At 39.4% G+C, this 22,026-nt stretch overlaps 1 protein-coding gene across 1 annotated transcript; it reads right to left on the bottom strand.

Annotated features, from left to right (window-relative positions):
* Positions 1-20,614, bottom strand: LOC133541155 (nitric oxide synthase-interacting protein-like). Its single transcript, XM_061884271.1, has 9 exons — positions 20,232-20,614; positions 17,188-17,293; positions 10,194-10,275; positions 9,929-10,064; positions 9,677-9,831; positions 4,239-4,355; positions 1,778-1,848; positions 1,593-1,701; positions 1-328 (listed from the first exon to the last, which is right to left on the bottom strand). The coding sequence occupies exons 1-9, from the start codon at positions 20,299-20,301 to the stop codon at positions 257-259; spliced, it is 918 nt and encodes a 305-aa protein (XP_061740255.1). The 5' UTR covers positions 20,302-20,614; the 3' UTR covers positions 1-256.
* Positions 20,615-22,026: the final 1,412 nt, after the last annotated feature.

The following is a 22,026-nucleotide window of genomic DNA, read 5'->3' as shown; positions in this document are numbered from 1 at the left end:
TGACCAAGACCCCCTTTTTATTTTCTTATTCCACGATACAAAAAGACAAAGACCCTTCCATTATAATTACTATAGTGAGTATGTTCAAGGTGTCATGCTGCACTATGAAAACAAATTATTTTCGGTCTGGCCTTAGTTCACGAAAAAAGGAGAAATCTTAACACTAATTTACACATCAGAGTTTTTTTGTGGGGTTCATAAATTTTGTTAATGATTTGTGCCAGAATATTGGTGGTGTGTGCATGAAAAGTACCCGTCACACTTGCATCACTGGACGAGCCTCTTTGGCCTTGAGATCCACACCAGATGCAGCAAAGCCGGTTCCTCCCTGCGAGGACAAAAGACGGTCATCTTAAAACTAGAAATTATAAGTAAAAGAGATTCCTGGTTTTGCATATTAGTCAGGTAAACAAAGACCTATATTGATACAGACATATTTCAAGCTCATTGAGTGAATTTGTTTCTAAATTTGTGGATCATGATTTGTCACACAGGATTTTAGGGAAACAAATATAAGATGCATCAACAAACTTACAGTATGTGTGAACAGTTTAATAATACAGCGGTACCTCAGTTTCGTATACCTACCATTTTAACACGGTTCTTGTCTACTATCCAGTTACTACTGTATCGAAATGTGAACAAACCAATCCGTTGGCTTGCGTATCATCAATTGAGAACCAAAGCAGAGATTCTCATGGGTTGGTGACTTAGTCTCTGTTCTTTTTGTTATTGAGTACAACTGCAAAATAAGTAACCTTGGGACCAAATAATGTTGCGAGTGCCAGCATTTTGATAGAGACAGAAAAACACCATTGAATTTAAAGACAGAACACTCAGCAAAGACTTCTTCCTTCCCCTCCTCCCTCTGTTCACCTAGGAGAGTCTTTAATGAAGGTAAAAGTAACGTTAAATGTTCATGCATCCATGTAAGAGATCATTCATGTGTATTTGGCTTTGTTTTTTGCATGTTTTGCATATTTTTGGGGGTCTGAAATTGTATTTGGAACAGATTAATTACATTTTTATACGACTCGGTTTTCATCTGACATTTTGGAACAAACTACTAACTAAAACCAAACTACAATATTACTATGCAGGTACAAATTTAACAGTCAAGGGTAGGAGTAACATCAAAAACACATTGGAACTAAAATATATAAGTCACAAATAGGCTGGTATTGATTTGATAATGCTTTGTGCATCAATCTTATCCATAATTGGATCGATCCACCTACCCCCTAACCACTTGCATATATATACACTTTCAATGTTGAATGACTAGAAAATTTTTAAAAAGTCAGTGCCACATTGAATCATAAAAGGAACATAATAATGTTTCCTGATGAGTTATCCTGCATTTTCAAAAATATTTTTATTTTATTGCTCCATGCAATGCAATTTGACTCCCACACTTAAAATGGGTATGGCTCCTTATGTGACCTTCTTTGCGGTCAGGTGTAAAAATAGGTTGAGCAACGATAATAAGTCTTAACTTTAATGATAAATAAGGTGATATGTGAAAGATAACTCATATTTCACAATGAATAGGGAAGTCAGTTTGTCAAGTCCAATATGACGTGTGCACGTACCCTCTGCAAAGGTATGATGTCTTTGTCAGAGAGCTTGTCTCCACTCACAGGATCCATCATGTCCATCCTGATGAGTTTCTCCACACACTCCTGCGTCACCACACAACCCCTAATCACAGGATGGAATCGGTCTTTTAGGATTCAAATGTAAGTGAAAGCATATATGAGATGGCGTGGTGACTCACGAAGGTCGCAGGACAGCGCAGGGAATGCTGTTGCCCAGCACGTCTTTGGTTACTGCACAGACGTACCTGTCCTGAAAGGAGGAAGAAGCAACAATTGAGACATTTCAAAACAACAGTTGTGTGTTTTTTTATTGATTGATACTTTTATTAGTAGATTGCACAGTACATATTCTGTACAATTGACCACTAAATGGTAACACCCGAATAAGTTTTTCAACTTGTTTAAGTCGGGGTCCACGTTATTCAATTCATGGTCTACAGCCCTCCCTCTGGCAGGCTGTCGATATATTATCGAGACCAAAAACAATCACTGCTTTCATTTTTTGGTAATTTTGTCAGTCGTAATAAAGAAACTGCAAAATTTCGCTAACATCTTTTTCCATCATTTTGTTCATGTTTTTAATTTCTGTTTTTATATTTTATACTATATAAAAAAACTGTTTCCCATACATCCATTTATTTGTTTGTACAACAAATAGGATTTGGTGCAACAAGAACCCACAGAGACAAACTGCCTTTGCTCAAACGGCTTTGCCTACGAAAGCAACAAAAGACTAATATAAGCTTCCCACAGACCTGAAAAATCTAAGAAATTACAATAATTTATTTTTTGCAAAAGATCGGTTATTGAGCAACCAGTGTTGCAAACATTGTCTGATTAGTATTTTAACATGAAAACCCGTATGTAGCGTGGCATGTTTGCCGATGGAACACTGTAGTAATTTGCCCATGTAATACTGTAGTGTTTTTAGCATAGCTTTTAAATGTATGCATTCATTTACTCACCGTATACATTACAGGTTTTTAGCATGTGTTTTATGTATTTTATATTGCTGCAAGCTTTAAAGTATGAGTTTTTTTTATCTATGCATTGTGTCCTTGGGCATTTTATGAATTTTAAGCCTCTCTAAACAGTTACTTTATGAATTATAATTTCCAGCATATGCATTTTATAAAAGAACAGTTCTATAAGTCCCCTTTTGAATACCAGGGGTTTATAATAGTATGTGCCTGGATACGTAAGGGCTGACGTGTGATGTACTTTTAGAATATGTTGCTGTCTTTTCTATAAGTTGTCCTTGTGTTTTGGTGGTTGGGTTACTTGTTTTTCCCGTGTGTTGTATGTTAGATTGTCTACAGATGACAATTTAGTCTGGTGCAACCGTCGAATCCTTGTGAATAATGTATCGTGGACACACTCCATAAAATAAATACAAAAGTTTAAAAAAAATGTTCGCCTTAACTTACATACAAATTATAGTGCGATGGTCTGTGAATGTAGTTTGTCGTTACAACTCCATCCAGTAAGTCTGCTTCTTCACCTCACTTCATTTAGTTTACCACATCGAGTACTATAATATTCACATATTGGTGATGAAAAGCATCATCCTTCACTTGTATCCTGCACTGACAGGAGATCTTGTTAGGTGACACCTAGGGTGGTCTTAAAAAACAGTTTGCTTTCTTTTCGCCTTCTCCGCTCCACTTGGGTAACCCCGCGTCATCTTTATAAAAACAGTTCATAACCACGCCAAAAGGCTTGTTTTGGTCTGCCTTTTGGAATCAAGTCAGCACAAGTGCAGTAGCATGGAAAAAGAATAAGCTGGTGGAGCTGTCAAAAACGATCATAATTGATTAGGCAATTTAATTTATTTTGAAAATAAAGACAAAAAAAATAAGAATGGTTTGAAGTAAAAGAACAACTTTATTAATGACTTCTTTGTGAGTCGCTTTGAAGACCGCGTGAATCTTTAAAAATTCAATGTCCAATGACTACGAGGTTGAGTGTTTATTAAGACTCTTCTGAATCGAATTGTCAAATAGTAGACTATTCGAAAGCACCCCTAAAATTGTTGTCTGTTTTTTGGGGAGGTAAATTACATGAATGTATCTATCGTTCTTCTCAACGAACAAGTGCTGTGGTGGCCCATCCCCCATTAAATTGCACTCACAGGCTGTATTTTGATTGTGACATAAAAAAGGTGAAAAAAGAAATTTACCGTTAGTAACAGTTCTTTGGTTTTTCATGTTTTTTACTCACTTTTTGTCTCATTTTATTTCTGCTACCACTACAATTACATTACACGCACATACATTATGGCAAGTAACATTTATGTTATGTTATATATATTTATGACTTAAACGGGTTTCACTGTATTTTCTGAATCCCTGGGGATTGATTTAAGACTGCATTGAACCAGAACACAAAAACTGCAGGCAGCTGTGATCCCTGAGGCATCGCTTGGTTCATTTGTGACCCGATTGTCTCTACACATGTGAGCTTCCATTACTTATTAGAGTGGAGAAACAATAATAGTCACATGACATTTTACAATTGAGGCTAATAAAATTTCCATTTCTTGCTGTCAAAAGAGATGGAGTCTTCGAAACACTAACTAGTATAAATGATGAGCTTTTGCCATGTAGCTGTTGGCTGACATAATTGTTGATACAAACTGACCTGGCGGTTGATCAGGGCCACTCGGTTCAGGCTCGGGTCGATTGGGGTAAAGCGCACTGTAATCAGCTCATTCATCTTTATAGGTTGTCCTGACATCGGACACAGCACAGTCTTGCTCTGTCAAACGTAGGGAAAGAAGCAATGAGAGGAAACAGTACAATAATAATATTAATAATACATTTTATTTGTAGAGCGCTTTTTTTTTTTATTTCAGACGCTTCATTGGGTAAAACAACAAATAGGACTGGAAAAACAAGACAAGAAACACAGCAAATCAAGATTAAATGGGTTGTTTTCAGCCTTAACGCATGGCCCTAACTTTGCATTGTATTTTAAGCATTATATCTGGCCCTCTTACACTTTCAGCACGTAATAATGTAACTATGCCCGTTCATAACATGTGCTCGCGCATTAGCTTTGTGTGTTGTCAGCTAATGATATACATTTAGATAGCTAACCTTATCTATTAATGAATGCATATTCTATCATATCAACCACATGACAAATTGTTAGTTGCTTCTCTGGGTCTGCTTTTGTTTGCATGCACAAGATGAGTGTGTGTTTGTGTGGCATGACACCAGTGAGTGACTAGCATGAAAGCCAAACAAATTCCTTGGACCGAGAAGTAATTTTTAGCCGATTTAATTAGTAAATACAAAAAAACAGACTCTTTTAAAAAGTATATGTTTTGTTAAACCACTAATGGTAAACCGTGAGCTGTGATGGTGTTCATGTTATTTTCTTTTGTTTTGAAAAATCTAACTGAGCCTGTTGCAAACAGCCTCTTTAAAAGATTAAAATGTTGTTATATACAAAAAGTGACAATTTTTCATCAGTTAAAAGTAGTCTGGAACATGTGTGCTTGTAAGTTAATCTTGAAGGTGTTAGGTTCAGTAGTGTCACATATGTATGTTCCACAGGGAGGGGGCGACAACAGAAAAGGCTATGTCCTCCACCCCAGGCCCGGTTATTGGTCAGAAAGACAGTCAGGAGGTGTGCGTCTGAGGAGTGGAGGGTACAGGAGGAGTTCTAGAGTTGGAGCCAGTCTTTAAAGGGGAACTGCACTTGTTTTGGAATTTTGTCAATAATTCACAATCATTATGAGAGACAAGAACACGTCTTTTTTTTTTCTAGGATTCTAAAAATAAATAAATAAGACCTAATGGGAGTCAGCATTGTACGTACACACACACACACACACACGCACACATACGTGTATGATAGGCAAAATTTAAAAAAAAAAAGTGCAGTTACTCTATAAAGGTAGGAGAGGGCCTGGTTATGAAGTACTTCAGGGGTGAGTAGGAGGACTTTGAGTTTGATGTGGTAGGGGATAGGGAGCCAATGGAGATTTTGAAAGACAGAGAGATTTTGTCTCCGGAACTGGTGAGGAGGCAGGCAGCAGACCTCTGAATATGTTTGTCGAGGAGACTGATGGTTGTGCCAAAGAGAATGCTTTACGGTAGTCTATGCGTAATATTGTGAAGGATTGAGGCGGATAATGTTCAGGCTGTCGTGAAAAGGTGTTTTAGTGACTAATGTGTAAAGGGAGTAAACTGTCAAAGATGACTCCAAGGGATGACTCCGGAAGTGCCGTAATAGTGAGAGGGTACAGTTATCAAAGAACTTTGGATGTAGAGGTGAGGGAGTTTGGATCAATGATGGGGATGTTGGATTGATACACATAAGAGAAAATTGTTTGTATCAAGAAGCTGATAATAGAAAGAAACGTTTAGAGCAGTGGTTCTTAACCAGGGTTCGATCGAACCCTAGGGGTTCCGTGAGTCGACCTCAGGGGTTCGGCCAAGGTCAAAACACACCCGACTCTTCGTGTCAATACAAACTTCTCCCTGTTGGCATATTACGGATACGGCAACAGCTGATTGATTTGCAGGTGTGTAATTTGTTGTGAGTTTATGCACTGCCTTAGTTTTGTTGTTTGAACAAGGTGATGTTCATGCACGGTTCATTTTGTGCACCAGTAAAAAAAATATGGTAACACTTTAGTATGGTGAACATATTGACCATTATTTAGTTGCTTATTAACATGCAAATTATTAACATATTGGCTCTTAACTAGTCATTAGGTACTAATTAATGCTTTATTCGGCATGGCCTTATTAGAACCCTAACCCTCTTAACCTGACCCTAACCCCAACCCTAACCAAATAACTCAAAATTAAGTCTTTATTACTTAGAATATGTTCCCCTAGTGTCCAAATAACTCAAAATTAAGTCTTTGTTACTTAGAAAATGTTCCCCATACTAAAGTGTTACCAAAAACACACAACTTTGTCTTGAATTTGAAAAAAAAAAAAACATTTTATTTTTCACTAAAGAAGGGTTCGGTGAATGCGCATATGAAACTGGTGGGGTTCGGTGCCTCCAACAAGGTTACCAACCACTGGTTTAGAGGGTAGAATGGGTCTGAGGGTTGATGGATTTTGTAGCAATATATAGTTGGATATCATTGGCGCAACAGTGGAATTGGAGACCATAGCTGGATAATCTGGGGGGTGGTTGAGGATGAAGAGGAGAGGGCCAGGCACTAAACCCTGCAGGACGCCTTGAAAGAGGGAGGCAGTCGAGGAGGAGCAGTTAAGTATTTTTTAAAAACTGTTTCCGGTCTGTGAGATCATTTAATAGCGTTGTCCGTGATGTGAAGAAAAGATTTTGGGTGGATGATAAAAGTTAATAAATGGGCATTACTTTAACAATCGGTGTTGAAAGTGGACACCTGTGGGTGGTTTTGATCTTTGGACTCAGAGATCAATTTTCCTTCATCAAACATGCATAAACAAACAAAGGTCTTCATGACATTAAATCTGAAACGTTCAACCTTTTTGGTCAACATAATCCTTATTGTAGCCAAAGTGTGTCCAAACAACTGACACAGCATTCTTTTAGGTACAAGCTGCTGGTGCTGTATCGTCGGTTTTAGTGTTTAGATTTTGCTCCATGACTGTGCTGCAGACTGGATTGCAAAGTGATATATTCTTGTACTTCTACTGGCAGCCTTGACGCCTTGCATCACAGCTTTGGCTGCATGTCATTTAAATACACAAATCGTGTTAGTCAAGGGAATGAGAGAAGAGAAAGAAGGCAATTTCTACGTCAGAAGCTCCCATTGTCGGTTTTGATATATATATATTTTTTTCATTCATTGCTCAGCCCTATTTTGCAAGGCAAACGCTTTTATAAAAGTGAAAATGAACAGTTATCACAGACAATAAAGAGGGTGAATTACGTCAGGAAAGGGTCAACAATAAAAACATTTTGGTTTTAGAAAAGCAAGGGAATGGGCATGATTAAAATTATTTTTTATCATGCTGTAAATCATACATTGTGAATAGCCCGACATTTGTGTCAGCAGGGTTATTTTGTGTGGTTACTGCATTTGGAAGTAGTGGCACCATCATGTTTTCTTTACATGGCAGCAACAGCTGAGGGTGCAAGTAATTCAGGCTAAATTAGTGGGCTGCAGGAGAAATGCAAACAAGATGCAAAAATAAATGTCTTTTAGTGTCCAAGAACACTGAGCAATGACAGGGATAGCTATTTGGTTCTAGAAGTAATTTCTATCCATCCATTTTCTACCATGTGTCCCTTTCGGGGTTGTGGGGGGTGCTGGAATCTATCTCAGCTGCATCTGCCTCGGACAAATCACCACCTCATCGCAGGGCCAACACAGATAGAAAGACAACATTCACATTAACATTCACACACTAGGGCCAATTTAGTGTTGCCAATCAACTTATCCCCAGCTACAAGTATTTGAAATAATTAAATATGTTTTTTACGAATTTTTGTATTCGGCTTTGGCGTGTTCAAATAGGTGTTAGCTGCTGGACAGTCACTAAAATGTCACACTCATTCAGTCTGGTCAAATGTCATTGTCAACAAATTAAAGTAGTGCTGTAGGACAAAAGCTTTAACAGTAAACTGTACATTTACTACACTGCTTTTGTATACAGAAAAGTTACATTATTTTAAATCAAAGAGTATACAAAAGACAGGAAAAACAAGCATTTATGTTGTTTTTTTCAGTACAGTCAGTGAAGGCATTCCAAGCTGCTAGCCTGTAATCAAAACTTTCTTTGTGTACACTGATGTTTCTGTTGTCTTTAAACAAGTTATGAACACTTGTTAGGACAAAAGTGAATTGTAAAAAGAAACAAAACATTATGCAGTGATTTGCAACCCTAGTGCCACAACACATTAGGGTGCAATGAGAAATATTCAGGTATGTTGCGGGAAATTATGCGTAAATTTTAATTATTTGGTTCGAAAATATTATTCAGTTTCTACAAATAACGTATCTTGATTCATCTATGGATCATTTACCATCTATCAATGCCAGCAACGTATAACAACAAGCTGAACAATTCAACACTTCCACTAGATGGCAAAAGTTCATCTGTTGCCACTCTACATTCATGTTTGGTGTTGTGCCATGAGATTTGTAAGGTAACATTTTGTCTTGCCTTTATAAGGGTTGGGAAACACGGCTTTAAATCATGACAGAGTTTCACAATTAATTTATTTGTCATGGATAAAATTTGGACCACCAAACATAGATTCGGTCCGTATGGGCCAAAGCTGTACTCAGTTGGAATACACTTATCCACCACCTGTGGCAGTAATGACAACATCAAACAAAGAAGAATTCTGGAGCGAAAGTTTTTATAAGTCCCTTCTTTTGCTGTATATTTAATAAGAATTCAATTTTCTAATCAGCCTGAACTAAGGCTTGATTATTATCTTTGTGATTAACACATACATTTGACGAGGTTAATCCTGTTAAAATTTAGGTAGGTTAGATGTAATTATTGAACACGATAAAATCAAGAGTAAGGTTACTTATTCAGTTTTAATACTTGAGTGGGCCCTGGGCCCTTCGGTAGTGGATAAGTTGGGTCCGGACGTCAAAAGGGTTGATAACCTCTGATCTAGCCAACCAACAAAAAATATTATTAAGGCGTAGTTCAGGCTGATTACAAAAAATACTAATATACTGCAAAAGAAAGGACTCATAAATTACCTAAAAATGTTTTACATACGATTCTGCAGTGCTAAAATAAAAAAAAATCAAACTGAAATAATAGATCAAATATGTTCTAATAAACTTTGATCAAATTCAAGTGCAAATAGAAATACAGTTACACCATTTTAGCAAATTTTTTGCGCTTAAATAGTTAATTGACTTTTGATCCAGACTTCTTCTGTTTGATATTGTCATTACTGCCAAAAGTGGTGGAAAAGTGTATTACAACAGAGTACCGCTGCGGCCCACACGGACCAGAGCTAAGAACCACATATTTTTGTCAGCCCTTTAGTGGGCCCCACAGTGGGCCCCTAGAGTTAAGAAAAATTGTGAGATATGAGAGCACCTTTCCTCACAAATGCAAACGCAATTTTCCTCCCTGGCAGTCACTCACTGGTTTCTTAATTAGCGTAGGCTTGGCTTCAGGTGTCAGAGAGGGAATCCAGAAGCTGGGCAGACTTTGGCTAGAGGAGGCCACTGAGGACGTCGACGCTGCTGCTGCTCCTGCTGATGAACTGCTGCTGCCCTTGTCACTTCCTCTGTTCTGTCCTACAGTGGAATGACAGTTTACACTTGTTTAATGCATTCCCGATTAATAGATCAGCAAACACAGTAATGAGAGCATGAAGGTGCTCATCACACGTACCAGAAGTGAACGGGTTGATCGGTTTGGAGACAATGCTGTTCTCTCTGGTCTTAAATTTCTCCACTTTCTCCCTTTCTTCTGATTTAGACTCCAGCTGACTGTCATTCTTCATAGCTTGTTTTTGCTTTTCATACAACTAAAAAAATAGATCCAGGAAAATACAAATTAAATACTTAATAACATTCTAAATAATTAATAATTTGAGAGAACAATGAAGAGGAAAAACTGTATGTAAAAAAGAACATGCACAACATTGAGGACATACCTTCATTTTCTTGGCAATTTCTGTCTTCTGATGCAGAATGTATTCAAGAATGGCCTGTTTTTCATACAAATATCCATCTGGACTGAGAAGAACACAAATACATATGCTGTGTCAAAGGGGTGTCAATTTTTACACTTCCAATATGATGACATTATTAGCACCTTGAGTATTAACCAATACCAATTTTGAACAGATACAATAGCAGCAAAATTGTAATGTAACGTTAGAAAAGGCTTGATCGAGTGGAATTAGTCAAACAGAGAACAATGATAAGAAAAGAAAAACACTAAGGTATTCATTAATAACCATATGGAATAGACATCCATCCATCCATTTCCTACCGCTTGTCCCGTTGGGGATCGCGGGGGGTGCTGGAGCCTATCTCAGCTACATTCGAGTGGAAGGCGGCGTACACCCTGGACAAGTCGCTTACTCATCGCAGGGCCAACACAAATAGACAACATTCACACTCACATTCACACACCAGGGCCAATTTAGTATTGCCAATCAACCTATCCCCAGGTGCATGTTTTTGGAGGTGGGAGGAAGCCAGAGTACCCGGAGGGAACCCACGCGGTCATGGGGAGAACATGCACATTCCACACAGAAAGATGCCGAGCCCAGGATTGACATACACTGTCTTAAAATCAAAATGGAGTGGTAATTGTGTTTCGGGGACATCTAGTGGCCACCACAATTCAATAGTCAAGCTCATGCCAAACGTTTGATTGACATCATCAAGTGTCATGTACTGCAGTGATTGTGACACTCAATAACTTTGATTGTTCAGCAATGTGTGGTGTTCCATAAAATGTTGCGATATCCAGAATCGGTACATTGTTTAATGCAGCCTACAAGAGATGTATTAATTAAGTTTATTAAAACTACTTATTGCCATTTAACTGATGTTAGACATTGCAACAAAGACGCTATACAGTAACACACACATCCATTTCATGTGGGAGTTTCAAAAGAAAATTGCTCATATGCAAGTACTCGATCATGTTGTTGACTCTGCTCCACTCGATGTGAGTCAGAGGCTTATTAAAAACACCAGCCAAATTTCTCTGCGTCTTTTGTTTATTTTAACGTTCTCCCCTCTATAACGGGTATCTTAGGAACTCTGAAAATACCTTAAAGCAGGGGTCTTCAATGTTTTTCCAGGTCAAGGACCCCCAAAATGATGGAGAAATGGGGCGGAGAACCAATATTTATACTACATTTTCAGTAAAATTGTGCTTTATATTAAACTAGTCCTAAAGATATCTTATCAAACGGTGGTCTAGGGTTTAGAGCAGTTAGCTGATTGTGTTTTTCTGCAGTACCTCCCCGTACCACCGTTTAAAACCTCTGCTTTGAAGCCAAAATTTCTAATAGAACCATTTCCACTGGCTAGAACAGTGAATATGCTGCATTTTCACGTTGCTTTCAATTGTGTTCCACATTCATGTGCTTGAGTCCGAGCCGACGGCAACCAGACGTTACGTTATATGCTATCCAACAATACAAAAGACATTGAGGGTCCTAAATTTTTATTGTAGGTTTGAAATAAATATTTGACCTTCTACTACCCAGCAAGAATTCTTACCCCCACAGACAAGCTATGTGTCCATGAAACATATCCATTCAAGTCTGGTCCCTTTACGAAACTACTCATAATGTCAATTTGTTGTGTGTGTAAAATACACTTGTCACAGGAACACTCATTTTCATTCAAACCTCTCCACCACCTTGGGACCTGTCAAGATTGTAAATCTGCACAAAACTTGATGACTTAAGACCATCAATGAATTTACCATGAATTGATTAACGTGGGCCCCAACTTAAACAAGCTGAAAAACTTATTCGGGTGTTACCATTTAGTGGCCAATTGTACGGAATATGTACTATACTGCGCAATCTACTAATAAAGGTTTCAATCGATCAATCAATCAGCAAAAAGCTTGGTGAGACAGAGACCACTGTTGGCTCAATAGTTAGATAATAGAAAAAGTACAACATAAACTCGTCTGTTGGAGCTCCATGCAAGAATTCATTTACTGGTGTAATATTTAGAGAAAGGTGAGGCCTGAGCCCAGACTTAAACATGCAAGATTAACATTGTTGTTGGTGAAGGGATCTGTGGTTCCCACCAGTACATCCCAGATCATGTGACCGGCTTGCTCATTATCTGTCAGAATGGCTTTGGAATCTCTGAGATTTATATTATTTTGATCATATTTAATCACTTACAAACATTGGAAGTTGTTTGGTGTTATAAATCAGATACAAATGATGACAATTTAGAGGCAACTTGTTTTTCCGTTTTGCTGGTACTTTAACTCACATTCTACTTAAGGATCAAATACTTACTTCATACAATTTAACTTAGAACCTTTACTGTATGTTATTTTTTTTAAATATTTATTTCTATTGAAATAAACCTACCATCAAAATTGTGGACTGTTATTGCCTTTTTAAGATGGAACTAAACATGAAACTGTGGACTCCAGTTAGGGCTGGGCGATATTGGCTTTTATTAATATCGCAATATTTTTATGACATATTGCAATATATGATATATATTACGATATTTTGCCTTAGCCTTGAATAAACACTTGATGCATATAATCACAGCAGTATGATGATTCTGTGTCTACATTAAAACATTCTTCTTCACACTGCATTAATATATGCTACTTTTAAACTTTCATGCAGAGAGGGAAATCACAACTATGTCATTTGACCAAAACTGTATTTATTAAATACTCTTCATTCTCTCATGAGTGACTTTTTAAATGAAAGAACGAATTAATAGTGTTGCTACCTTTTTGTAGAAACACTTCTGTTGCATACTTTGCAAATTGCTGTTGTCTGGTGAATATCTTCCCACTTGAAGCCAAACCTCCGCCAGATGATGGATTCCCCGCTCTTTATTTTGGGCATTAATTGTTCTTCCGCCATTTGTGATCAGTTTCACACCTTCTCTCTCTTGTAATGTCGCAAGCTGCCTCAGCTAACGTTAGCCATGCTGCTACCTCTCTGGTCGGCGAGAGCGTATGACGCTAGACACGGGACAGTATGTGACGTATGTAAGAAGGCGGGCATGTTTTCCGTCTCTGTGAGAAGGAGAGACGAGGAGGAGTGAGAAACGCCTGTATTTTAATGCCCTTAGCTAACGTTAGCCATGCCGCTACCTCTTTGGTCGGCGAGAGCGTATGACGATAGACGCGCGACAGTATGTGACGTATGTAAGAAGGCGGGCTTGTTTTATGTCTCTGTGAGAAGAAGAGACGAGGAGATATGGTCGTAATTATTTTAAGTACACTGCGCATAATAAACGCAACATTATTAATATTGCTACTACGGATAATTTTATCAACAACTCCTTAAAACAGCCCACTACCTATAATATGGGCTTTCTAAACATCAGATCTTTGTCTCCCAAAACGTTATTAGTCAATGAGGTCATTAGAGACAACAACCTTAACGTCATCGGTCTTAGCGAAACCTGGCTTAAACCAGACGACTTTTTTGCGATAAATGAGGCATCCCCTCCTAACTATACGAATGCGCATATTGCCCGTCACCTCAAAAGGGGAGGGGGTGTCGCACTAATATACAACGAAAACTTTAACTTTAGTCCTAACTTAAATAATAAATATAAATCGTTTGAGGTGCTTTCTATGAAGTCTGCCACACCTCTGCCTCTGTGCCTGGCCGTTATCTACCGCCCCCCAGGGCCCTATTCGGACTTTATTAGTGAATTCTCAGAGTTTGTTGCTGATCTAGTGACGCACGCCGATAATATAATTATAATGGGGGACTTTAATATCCATATGAATACCCCATTGGACCCACAGTGCGTGGCGCTCCAGACTATAATTGATAGCTGTGGTCTTACACAAATAATAAATGAACCGACGCATCGCAGCGGTAATACGATAGACCTAGTGCTTGTCAGAGGTATCACCGTCTCCAAAGTTATGATACTCCCGTATACTAAAGTAATGTCCGATCATTACCTTATAAAATTCGAAGTTCAGACTCATGTTCGGCAAGCTAATAATAATAATAACTGCTATAGCAGCCGCAACATTAATGCTGCCACAACGACGACTCTTGCGGACCTACTGCCCTCGGTAATGGCACCGTTCCCAAAGTATGTGGGCTCTATTGATAACCTCACTAACAACTTTAACAACGCCCTGCGCGAAACCATTGATAGTATAGCACCGCTGAAGTTAAAAAAGGCTCCAAAAAGGCGTACGCCATGGTTTACTGAAGAAACTAGAGCTCAGAAATTATTATGTAGAAAGCTGGAACGCAAATGGCGCACGACTAAACTTGAGGTGCACCATCAAGCATGGAGTGATAGTTTAATAACTTATAAACGCATGCTTACCTTAGCTAAAACTAATTATTACTCAAATCTCATCCGCATTAATAAAAACGATCCAAAATTTTTGTTTAGTACAGTAGCATCGCTAACCCAACAAGGGACTCCTTCCAGTAGCTCCACCCATTCGGCAGATGACTTTATGAAGTTCTTTAATAAGAAAATTGAACTTATTAGAAAGGAGATTAAAGACAATGCGTCCCAGCTACAACGGGGTTATAGTAACACAGATACGATTGTATATACGGCGGATACTGCAAATATCCAAAATAGTTTCTCTCGTTTTGATGAAATAACATTAGAAGGATTGTTACAACGTGTAAATGGAATAAAACAAACAACATGTTTACTTGACCCACTTCCTGGGAAACTTATCAAGGAGCTTTTTGTATTATTAGGTCCATCAGTGCTAAATATTATAAACTTATCACTTTCCTCGGGCACTGTTCCCGTTGCATTCAAAAAAGCGGTTATTCATCCTCTCCTTAAAAGACCTAACCTCGATCCAGACCTCATGGTAAACTACCGACCGGTGTCTCACCTTCCCTTTATTTCGAAAATCCTCGAAAAAATTGTTGCAGAGCAGCTAAATGAGCACTTAGCGTTTAACAATCTATGTGAAACCTTTCAATCCGGTTTCAGGGCAAATCACTCGACTGAGACAGCCCTCGCAAAACTGACTAATGATCTATTGCTAACGATGGACTCTGATGCGTCATCTATGTTGCTGCTCCTCGATCTTAGCGCTGCTTTCGATACCGTCGATCATAACATTTTATTAGAGCGTATCAAAATACGAATTGGTATTTCAGACTCAGCCCTGTCATGGTTTAACTCTTATCTTACTGATAGGATGCAGTGCGTCTCCTATAACAGTGTGACCTCGGACTATGTTAAGGTAACGTGTGGAGTTCCCCAGGGTTCGGTCCTTGGCCCTGTACTTTTCAGCATCTACATGCTGCCGCTAGGTGACGTCATACGCAAATACGGTATTAGCTTTCACTGTTATGCTGATGACACCCAACTCTACATGCCCCTAAAGCTGACCAACACGCCGGACTGTAGTCAGTTGGAAGCGTGTCTTAATGAAATTAAACAATGGATGTCCGCTAACTTTTTGCAACTTAATGCCAAAAAAACGGAAATGCTGATTATCGGTCCTGCTAGACACCGACCTCTATTTAATAATACAACTTTAACATTTGACAACCAAATAATAAAACAAGGTGACTCTGTAAAAAATCTGGGTATTATCTTCGACCCAACTCTCTCCTTTGAGTCACACATTAAAAGCGTTACTAAAACGGCCTTCTTTCATCTCCGTAATATCGCTAAAATTCGCTCCATTTTGTCCACTAAAGACGCCGAGATCATTATCCATGCGTTTGTTACGTCTCGTCTCGATTACTGTAACGTATTATTTTCGGGTCTCCCAATGTCTAGCATTAAAAGATTACAGTTGGTACAAAATGCGGCTGCTAGACTTTTGACAAGAACAAGAAAGTTTGATCATATTACGCCTGTACTGGCTCACCTGCACTGGCTTCCTGTGCACTTAAGATGTGACTTTAAGGTTTTACTACTTACGTATAAAATACTACACGGTCTAGCTCCAGCCTATCTTGCCGATTGTATTGTACCGTATGTCCCGGCAAGAAATCTGCGTTCAAAAGACTCCGGCTTATTAGTGATTCCTAGAGCTCAAAAAAAGTCTGCGGGCTATAGAGCGTTTTCCGTTCGGGCTCCAGTACTCTGGAATGCCCTCCCGGTAACAGTTCGAGATGCTACCTCAGTAGAAGCATTTAAGTCTCATCTTAAAACTCATCTGTATACTCTAGCCTTTAAATAGACCTCCTTTTTAGACCAGTTGATCTGCCGCTTCTTTTCTTTCTCCTATGTCCCCCCCTCCCTTGTGGAGGGGGTCCGGTCCGATGACCATGGATGAAGTACTGACTGTCCAGAGTCGAGACCCAGGATGGACCGCTCGTCGGGACCCAGGATGGACCGCTCGCCTGTATCGGTTGGGGACATCTCTACGCTGCTGATCCGCTTGAGATGGTTTCCTGTGGACGGGACTCTCACTGCTGTCTTGGAGCCACTATGGATTGAACTTTCACAGTATCATGTTAGACCCGCTCGACATCCATTGCTTTCGGTCCCCTAGAGGGGGGGGGTTGCCCACATCTGAGGTCCTCTCCAAGGTTTCTCATAGTCAGCATTGTCGCTGGCGTCCCACTGAATGTGAATTCTCCCTGCCCACTGGGTGTGAGTTTTCCTTGCCATTTTTGTGGGTTCTTCCGAGGATGTTGTAGTCGTAATGATTTGTGCAGTCCTTTGAGACATTTGTGATTTGGGGCTATATAAATAAACATTGATTGATTGATTGATTGAGGAGCGAGAAACGCCAGTAATGTAATGCCCCCAGCTAAAAGCAACTGTGTGAGAACATATAATCGAATATTACGATATAGTCATTTTCTATATCGCACGGAGACAAATCTGCGATATATCGTTTATATCGATATATCGCCCAGCCCTAACTCCAGTTCAGATGAGTTTTCAGATGATAGTACATGTGACAAATATGTTTATATGTTGTGTGTTTGACAAACATACGTCACCACCGGATTCTGGCAGGGCTGCAATGACAAACAGCAGCAGTCAAAATCTTTAATGGCATCTTTCCCCAGGCGAATGCTCTGTGTGCCGTAACCAGACGCCGCTAGATAGGAACACAAACACAGACTTACATTTTCAGTATGGATTGTATATTAGACTATGATTGATTCAGTATAGATTGTATACTAGACTATGTATACTATGATTGCATTTCTACAGCATCATGGGTAATGTCTCTTAACGCTAAAGCACAAAGAGAAGGTGACTTACAGCCGTGGTCAAAGGTTTACATACACTTGTAAGGAACATAATGTCATGGCTTTCTTGAGTTTCCAATAATTTCTACAACTCTTATTTTTTTGTGATAGAGTGATTGGAGCACATACTTGTTTGTCAGAAAAAAACATTCATGAATTCTGGTTATTTTAATCATTTATTATGTGTCTACTGAAAATGTGACCAAATCTGTTGGGTCAAAAGTATACATACAGCAATGTTAATATTTGGTTATATGTACCTTGGCAAGTTTCACTGCAATAAGGCGCTTTTGGTAGCCATTCACAAGCTTCTGGCAAGCTTTTGGTTGAATTGTTGACCACGCTTCTTGACAAAATTGGTGCAAATCTGCTAAATGTGTTGGTTTTCTGATATGGCCTTGTTTCTTCAGCCTTGTCCACATGCTTAAGTCAGGACTTTGGGAAAGCCATTCTAAAACCTTAATTCTAGCCTGATTTAGATATTCCTTCACCACTTTTGACGTGTGTTTGTGGGTCATTGTCCTGTTGGAACACCCAACTGCGCCCACGACACAACCTCCAGGCTGATGATTTTAGGTTGTCCTAAAGAATTTGGAGGTCATTCTCCTTTTTTATAGTCTCATTTACTGTCTGTAAAGCACCAGTTCCATTGGCAGCCAAACAGGCTCAGAGCTTAATACTACGATAGATAGATAGATAGATAGATAGATAGATAGATAGATAGATAGATAGATAGATAGATAGATAGATAGATAGATAGATCTTTATTGATTCCTTCAGGAGTGTTCCTACAGGAAAATTAAAATTCCAGCAGCAGTGTACAGAGTTGAGATCAATATTAAAAAGTAAAAAGTAAATAATGGGGGTTTAAATGGAAACAAAATAGAGAAATATTACAATAAGAATAAAAATAAAAAGCAACATTGGGAATAAAAATATAACAGTAAAATAAGAATATAACAAGAGAAACTAGGCAGTAGTGACCATGTTATGAAAACGTATTGCACTGTTATTGTTTTGCATCCCCTGTCATCCCAGTACCCCCCGCCCCCCTCCCCAGAGAAGAGTTGTTCAGTCTAATAGCATGTGGGACAAAGGAGTTTTTGAGTCTATTAGTCCTGCGCTTGGGATGAAGCAGTCTAGCACTGAACAGGCTCCTGTGGCTACTGATAACGGTATGCAGAGGCTGACTGGCATCATCCAGGATGCTCACTAGTTTGTCCACAGTCCTCTTCTCTGCCACCGTCACCAGTGAGTCCAGTTTCATTCCGATTGTCGATCCGGCCCGCCTGATCAGTTTCTCCAGTCTGGAGCTGTCCTTCTTAGATGTACTGCCCCCCCAGCACACCACCATGCTTGACGGTAGGAATGGCATTCCTTGGATTAAAGGCCTAACCTTTTCTCCTCCAAACATATTGCTGGGTACTGTGGCCAAACAGCTCAATTTTTGTTTCATCTGACCACAGAACTTTCCTCCAGGAGGTCTTATATTTGTCCATGTGATGTCGGATGTAACAAACTTTAGTCAGCTGGAGGCGTGTCTTAATGAAATTAAACAATGGATGTCCGCTAACTTTTTGCAATTCAACGCCAAAAAAACGGAAATGCTGTTTATTGGTTGTGCTAGAAACCAACATCTATTTAATAATACAACTTTAACATTTGACAACCAAACAATTAAACAAGGCGACTCGTTAAAGAATCTGGGTATTATCTTCGACCCAACTTTCTCCTTTGAGTCACACATTATAAGCGTTACTAAAACGGCCTTCTTTCATCTCCGTAATTTCGCTAAAATTTGCTCCATTTTGTCCACTAACGACGCTGAGATCATTATCCATGCGTTTGTTACGTCTCGCCTCGATTACTGTAACATATTATTTTCGGGTCTCCCCATGTCTAGCATTAAAAGATTACAGTTGGTACAAAATGCAGCTGCTAGACTTTTGACAAGAACAAGAAAGTTTGATCACATTAAGCCTATACTGGCTCACCTGCACTGGCTTCCTGTGCACTTAAGATGTGACTTTAAGGTTTTACTACTTACGTATAAAATACAACACGGTCTAGCTCCAGCCTATCTTGCTGATTGTATTGTACCATATGTCCCGGCAAGAAATCTGCCGTTTCTTTTCTTTTTCTCCTCTGTCCCACTGGAAGGGGTCCAGTCCGGTGGCCATGGATGAGGTGCTGGCTGTCAATCAATCAATCAATGTTTATTTATATAGCCCGAAATCACAAATGTCTCAAAGGACTGTACAAACCACTACGACTACGACATCCTCATTTAAAGGCTTTTCCAGGTGTTATGAGTTAGTTAGCTAATTAGAGTTTGGCACCAGGTGTCTTCAATATCTGACCTTTTCACCATATTCTAATTTTCTGAGATGTTGAATTCAGGGTTTTCATTGGTTGTAAGCTATAATCATCTCCTTTTTGGCAAAAAACACTTGAAATGTATCAGTCTGTTTGGAATGAATGTATACAATCTACAAGTCTGACTTTCTAAATGGAATTAATGAAATAAATCAACTTATTCATGATATTCTAATAATATGACCAGCACCTTTAAGTGTATGTAAACTTTTGCCCACGACTGTATAACACCACAATACATAATCATTCATCTGGTTCCACATTCAGTCTAAAAAGTATGTAAAACATATTTTTTACACAAATAGGCGTTAATGTTGTGGTTGAGGGACCTATTTAGCTACAATGTTAGGCGACATAAAGAGCAGCAGTTATGTTAACTGTACTCGACAAGATATTCTCAATTCTTACCTGTATCTTTCCTTTTCTCGTGGTACGTGTAGACTGCCCCGGCCGTGCAATTCTTTCCGTGGCGTGTCATTGTACTCTGTGAGAAGTCGGCAGTTTAAGTTGTAAAAAGTCGTGTGGGCGGTTATCTTTGCAGTGAAAGTAGTTATATTATCCGAAAATGCTAGTAGCATTTAGCGAGCAGCTGAGTGTAAACACAGGAGGTTATTTTAGATACGAGGGGAAAATACACGAAGTGTGTATAATTAACATGTCGGAACTAAATTATCGCTGGAATTCACAAAATAGTTATTATTAATTTTAGCAAGAATTACATGTCTAACAATTGCTTCTGTTTCTTTTTTTATAACTTCCGCTGCTTTTTCGTCTTTGGTCAAAATGGTGGATTGCAGCGTGACTTAAAGATACATACCGCCACCTACAGGAGTGTGCAACACTGACCGTACAATCTACGAATGCGGGGTTTTTCAACCTTTTTTGAGCCAAGGCACATTTTTTTCATTGAAAAAAGGCCAGGGGGACACTATCCCATCCTTGTCGCCATTGTTGTGTGCCAAATGTGTCACTTATTAGTTCACTTATTAGCAATTTAAAGGCATATTGAAATGAGATTTTCCTATTTAAACGGGGATAGCAGGTCCATTCTATGTGTCATCCATCCATCCATTTTCTACCGCTTATTCCCTTTCGGGGTCGCGGGGGGCGCTGGCGCCTATCTCAGCTACAATCGGGCGGAAGGTGGGGTACACCCTGGACAAGTCGCCACCTCATCGCAGGGCCAACACAAATAGACAGACAACATTCACACTCACATTCACACACTAGAGCCAATTTAGTGTTGCCAATCAACCTATCCCCAGGTGCATGTCTTTGGAAGTGGGAGGAAGCCGGAGTACCCGGAGGGAACCCACGCACTCACGGGGAGAACATGCAAACTCCACACAGAAAGATCCCGAGCCCGGGATTGAATCCAGGACTACTCAGGACCTTCGTATTGTGAGGCAGACGCACTAACCCCTCTGCCACCGTGAAGCCTCTATGTGTCATACTTGATCATTTTGCGATATTGCCATATTTTTGCTGAAAGGATTTAATTGAGAACATCTACGGTAAAGTTCTCAACTTTTGGTCGCTAATAAAAAAGCCTTGCCTGTAAGTAGTAAAGGATGTGCGCGTGACGTCACGGGTTGTAGAGCTCCTCGCATCCTCACATTGTTTATAATGTGAGCCACCAGCAGTAGGTGCAATTTGGACCGAGAAAGCGACGAGTTCCCCATTAATTTGAGCGAGGAAGAAAGATTTGTGGATGAGGGAAGTTAAAAAAAGAGAAGCACTGGCTCCATGCGACGGCAGTGTGAGCGATTCAGATGTTATTAGACACATTTACTAGGATAATTCTGGAAAATCCCTTATCTGCTTATTGTGTTAATAGTGTTTTAGTGAGATTATAAAGTCATACCTGAAAGTCGGAGGGCTGCGGTGAACGCCAGTGTCTCTCAGAGAAGCCAATGGAGGAGCCAAGATCACAGCTGCCTTTTTGACAATAACAGGAGGAGGTCGCATAATCCACTCAAGTCTCCGGTAAGAGCCGACATAATATCCCAGTTTTCCCATCCAAAAACTTGCTGGTTAACGTAGAGAAACATGTTCGCCTGATCGCTCTGTGTTAAAGCTTCACAACAAACAAAGAAACACCGGCTGTGTCTCGGTGCTAAAGGCAGCTGCAAACCACCGCTTTCCACCAACAGCAGTCTTCTTCAGAGTCTCCATTATTAATTGAACAAATTGCAAAAGATTA

The sequence above is a fragment of the Nerophis ophidion genome, linkage group LG23 (genome assembly GCF_033978795.1).
Source record: "Nerophis ophidion isolate RoL-2023_Sa linkage group LG23, RoL_Noph_v1.0, whole genome shotgun sequence".
NCBI classification, from domain to species: Eukaryota; Metazoa; Chordata; class Actinopteri; order Syngnathiformes; family Syngnathidae; genus Nerophis; species Nerophis ophidion.
The sequence above is the reverse complement of the archived record's forward strand: the minus strand, read 5'-3'. Positions and strand labels throughout refer to the sequence as shown.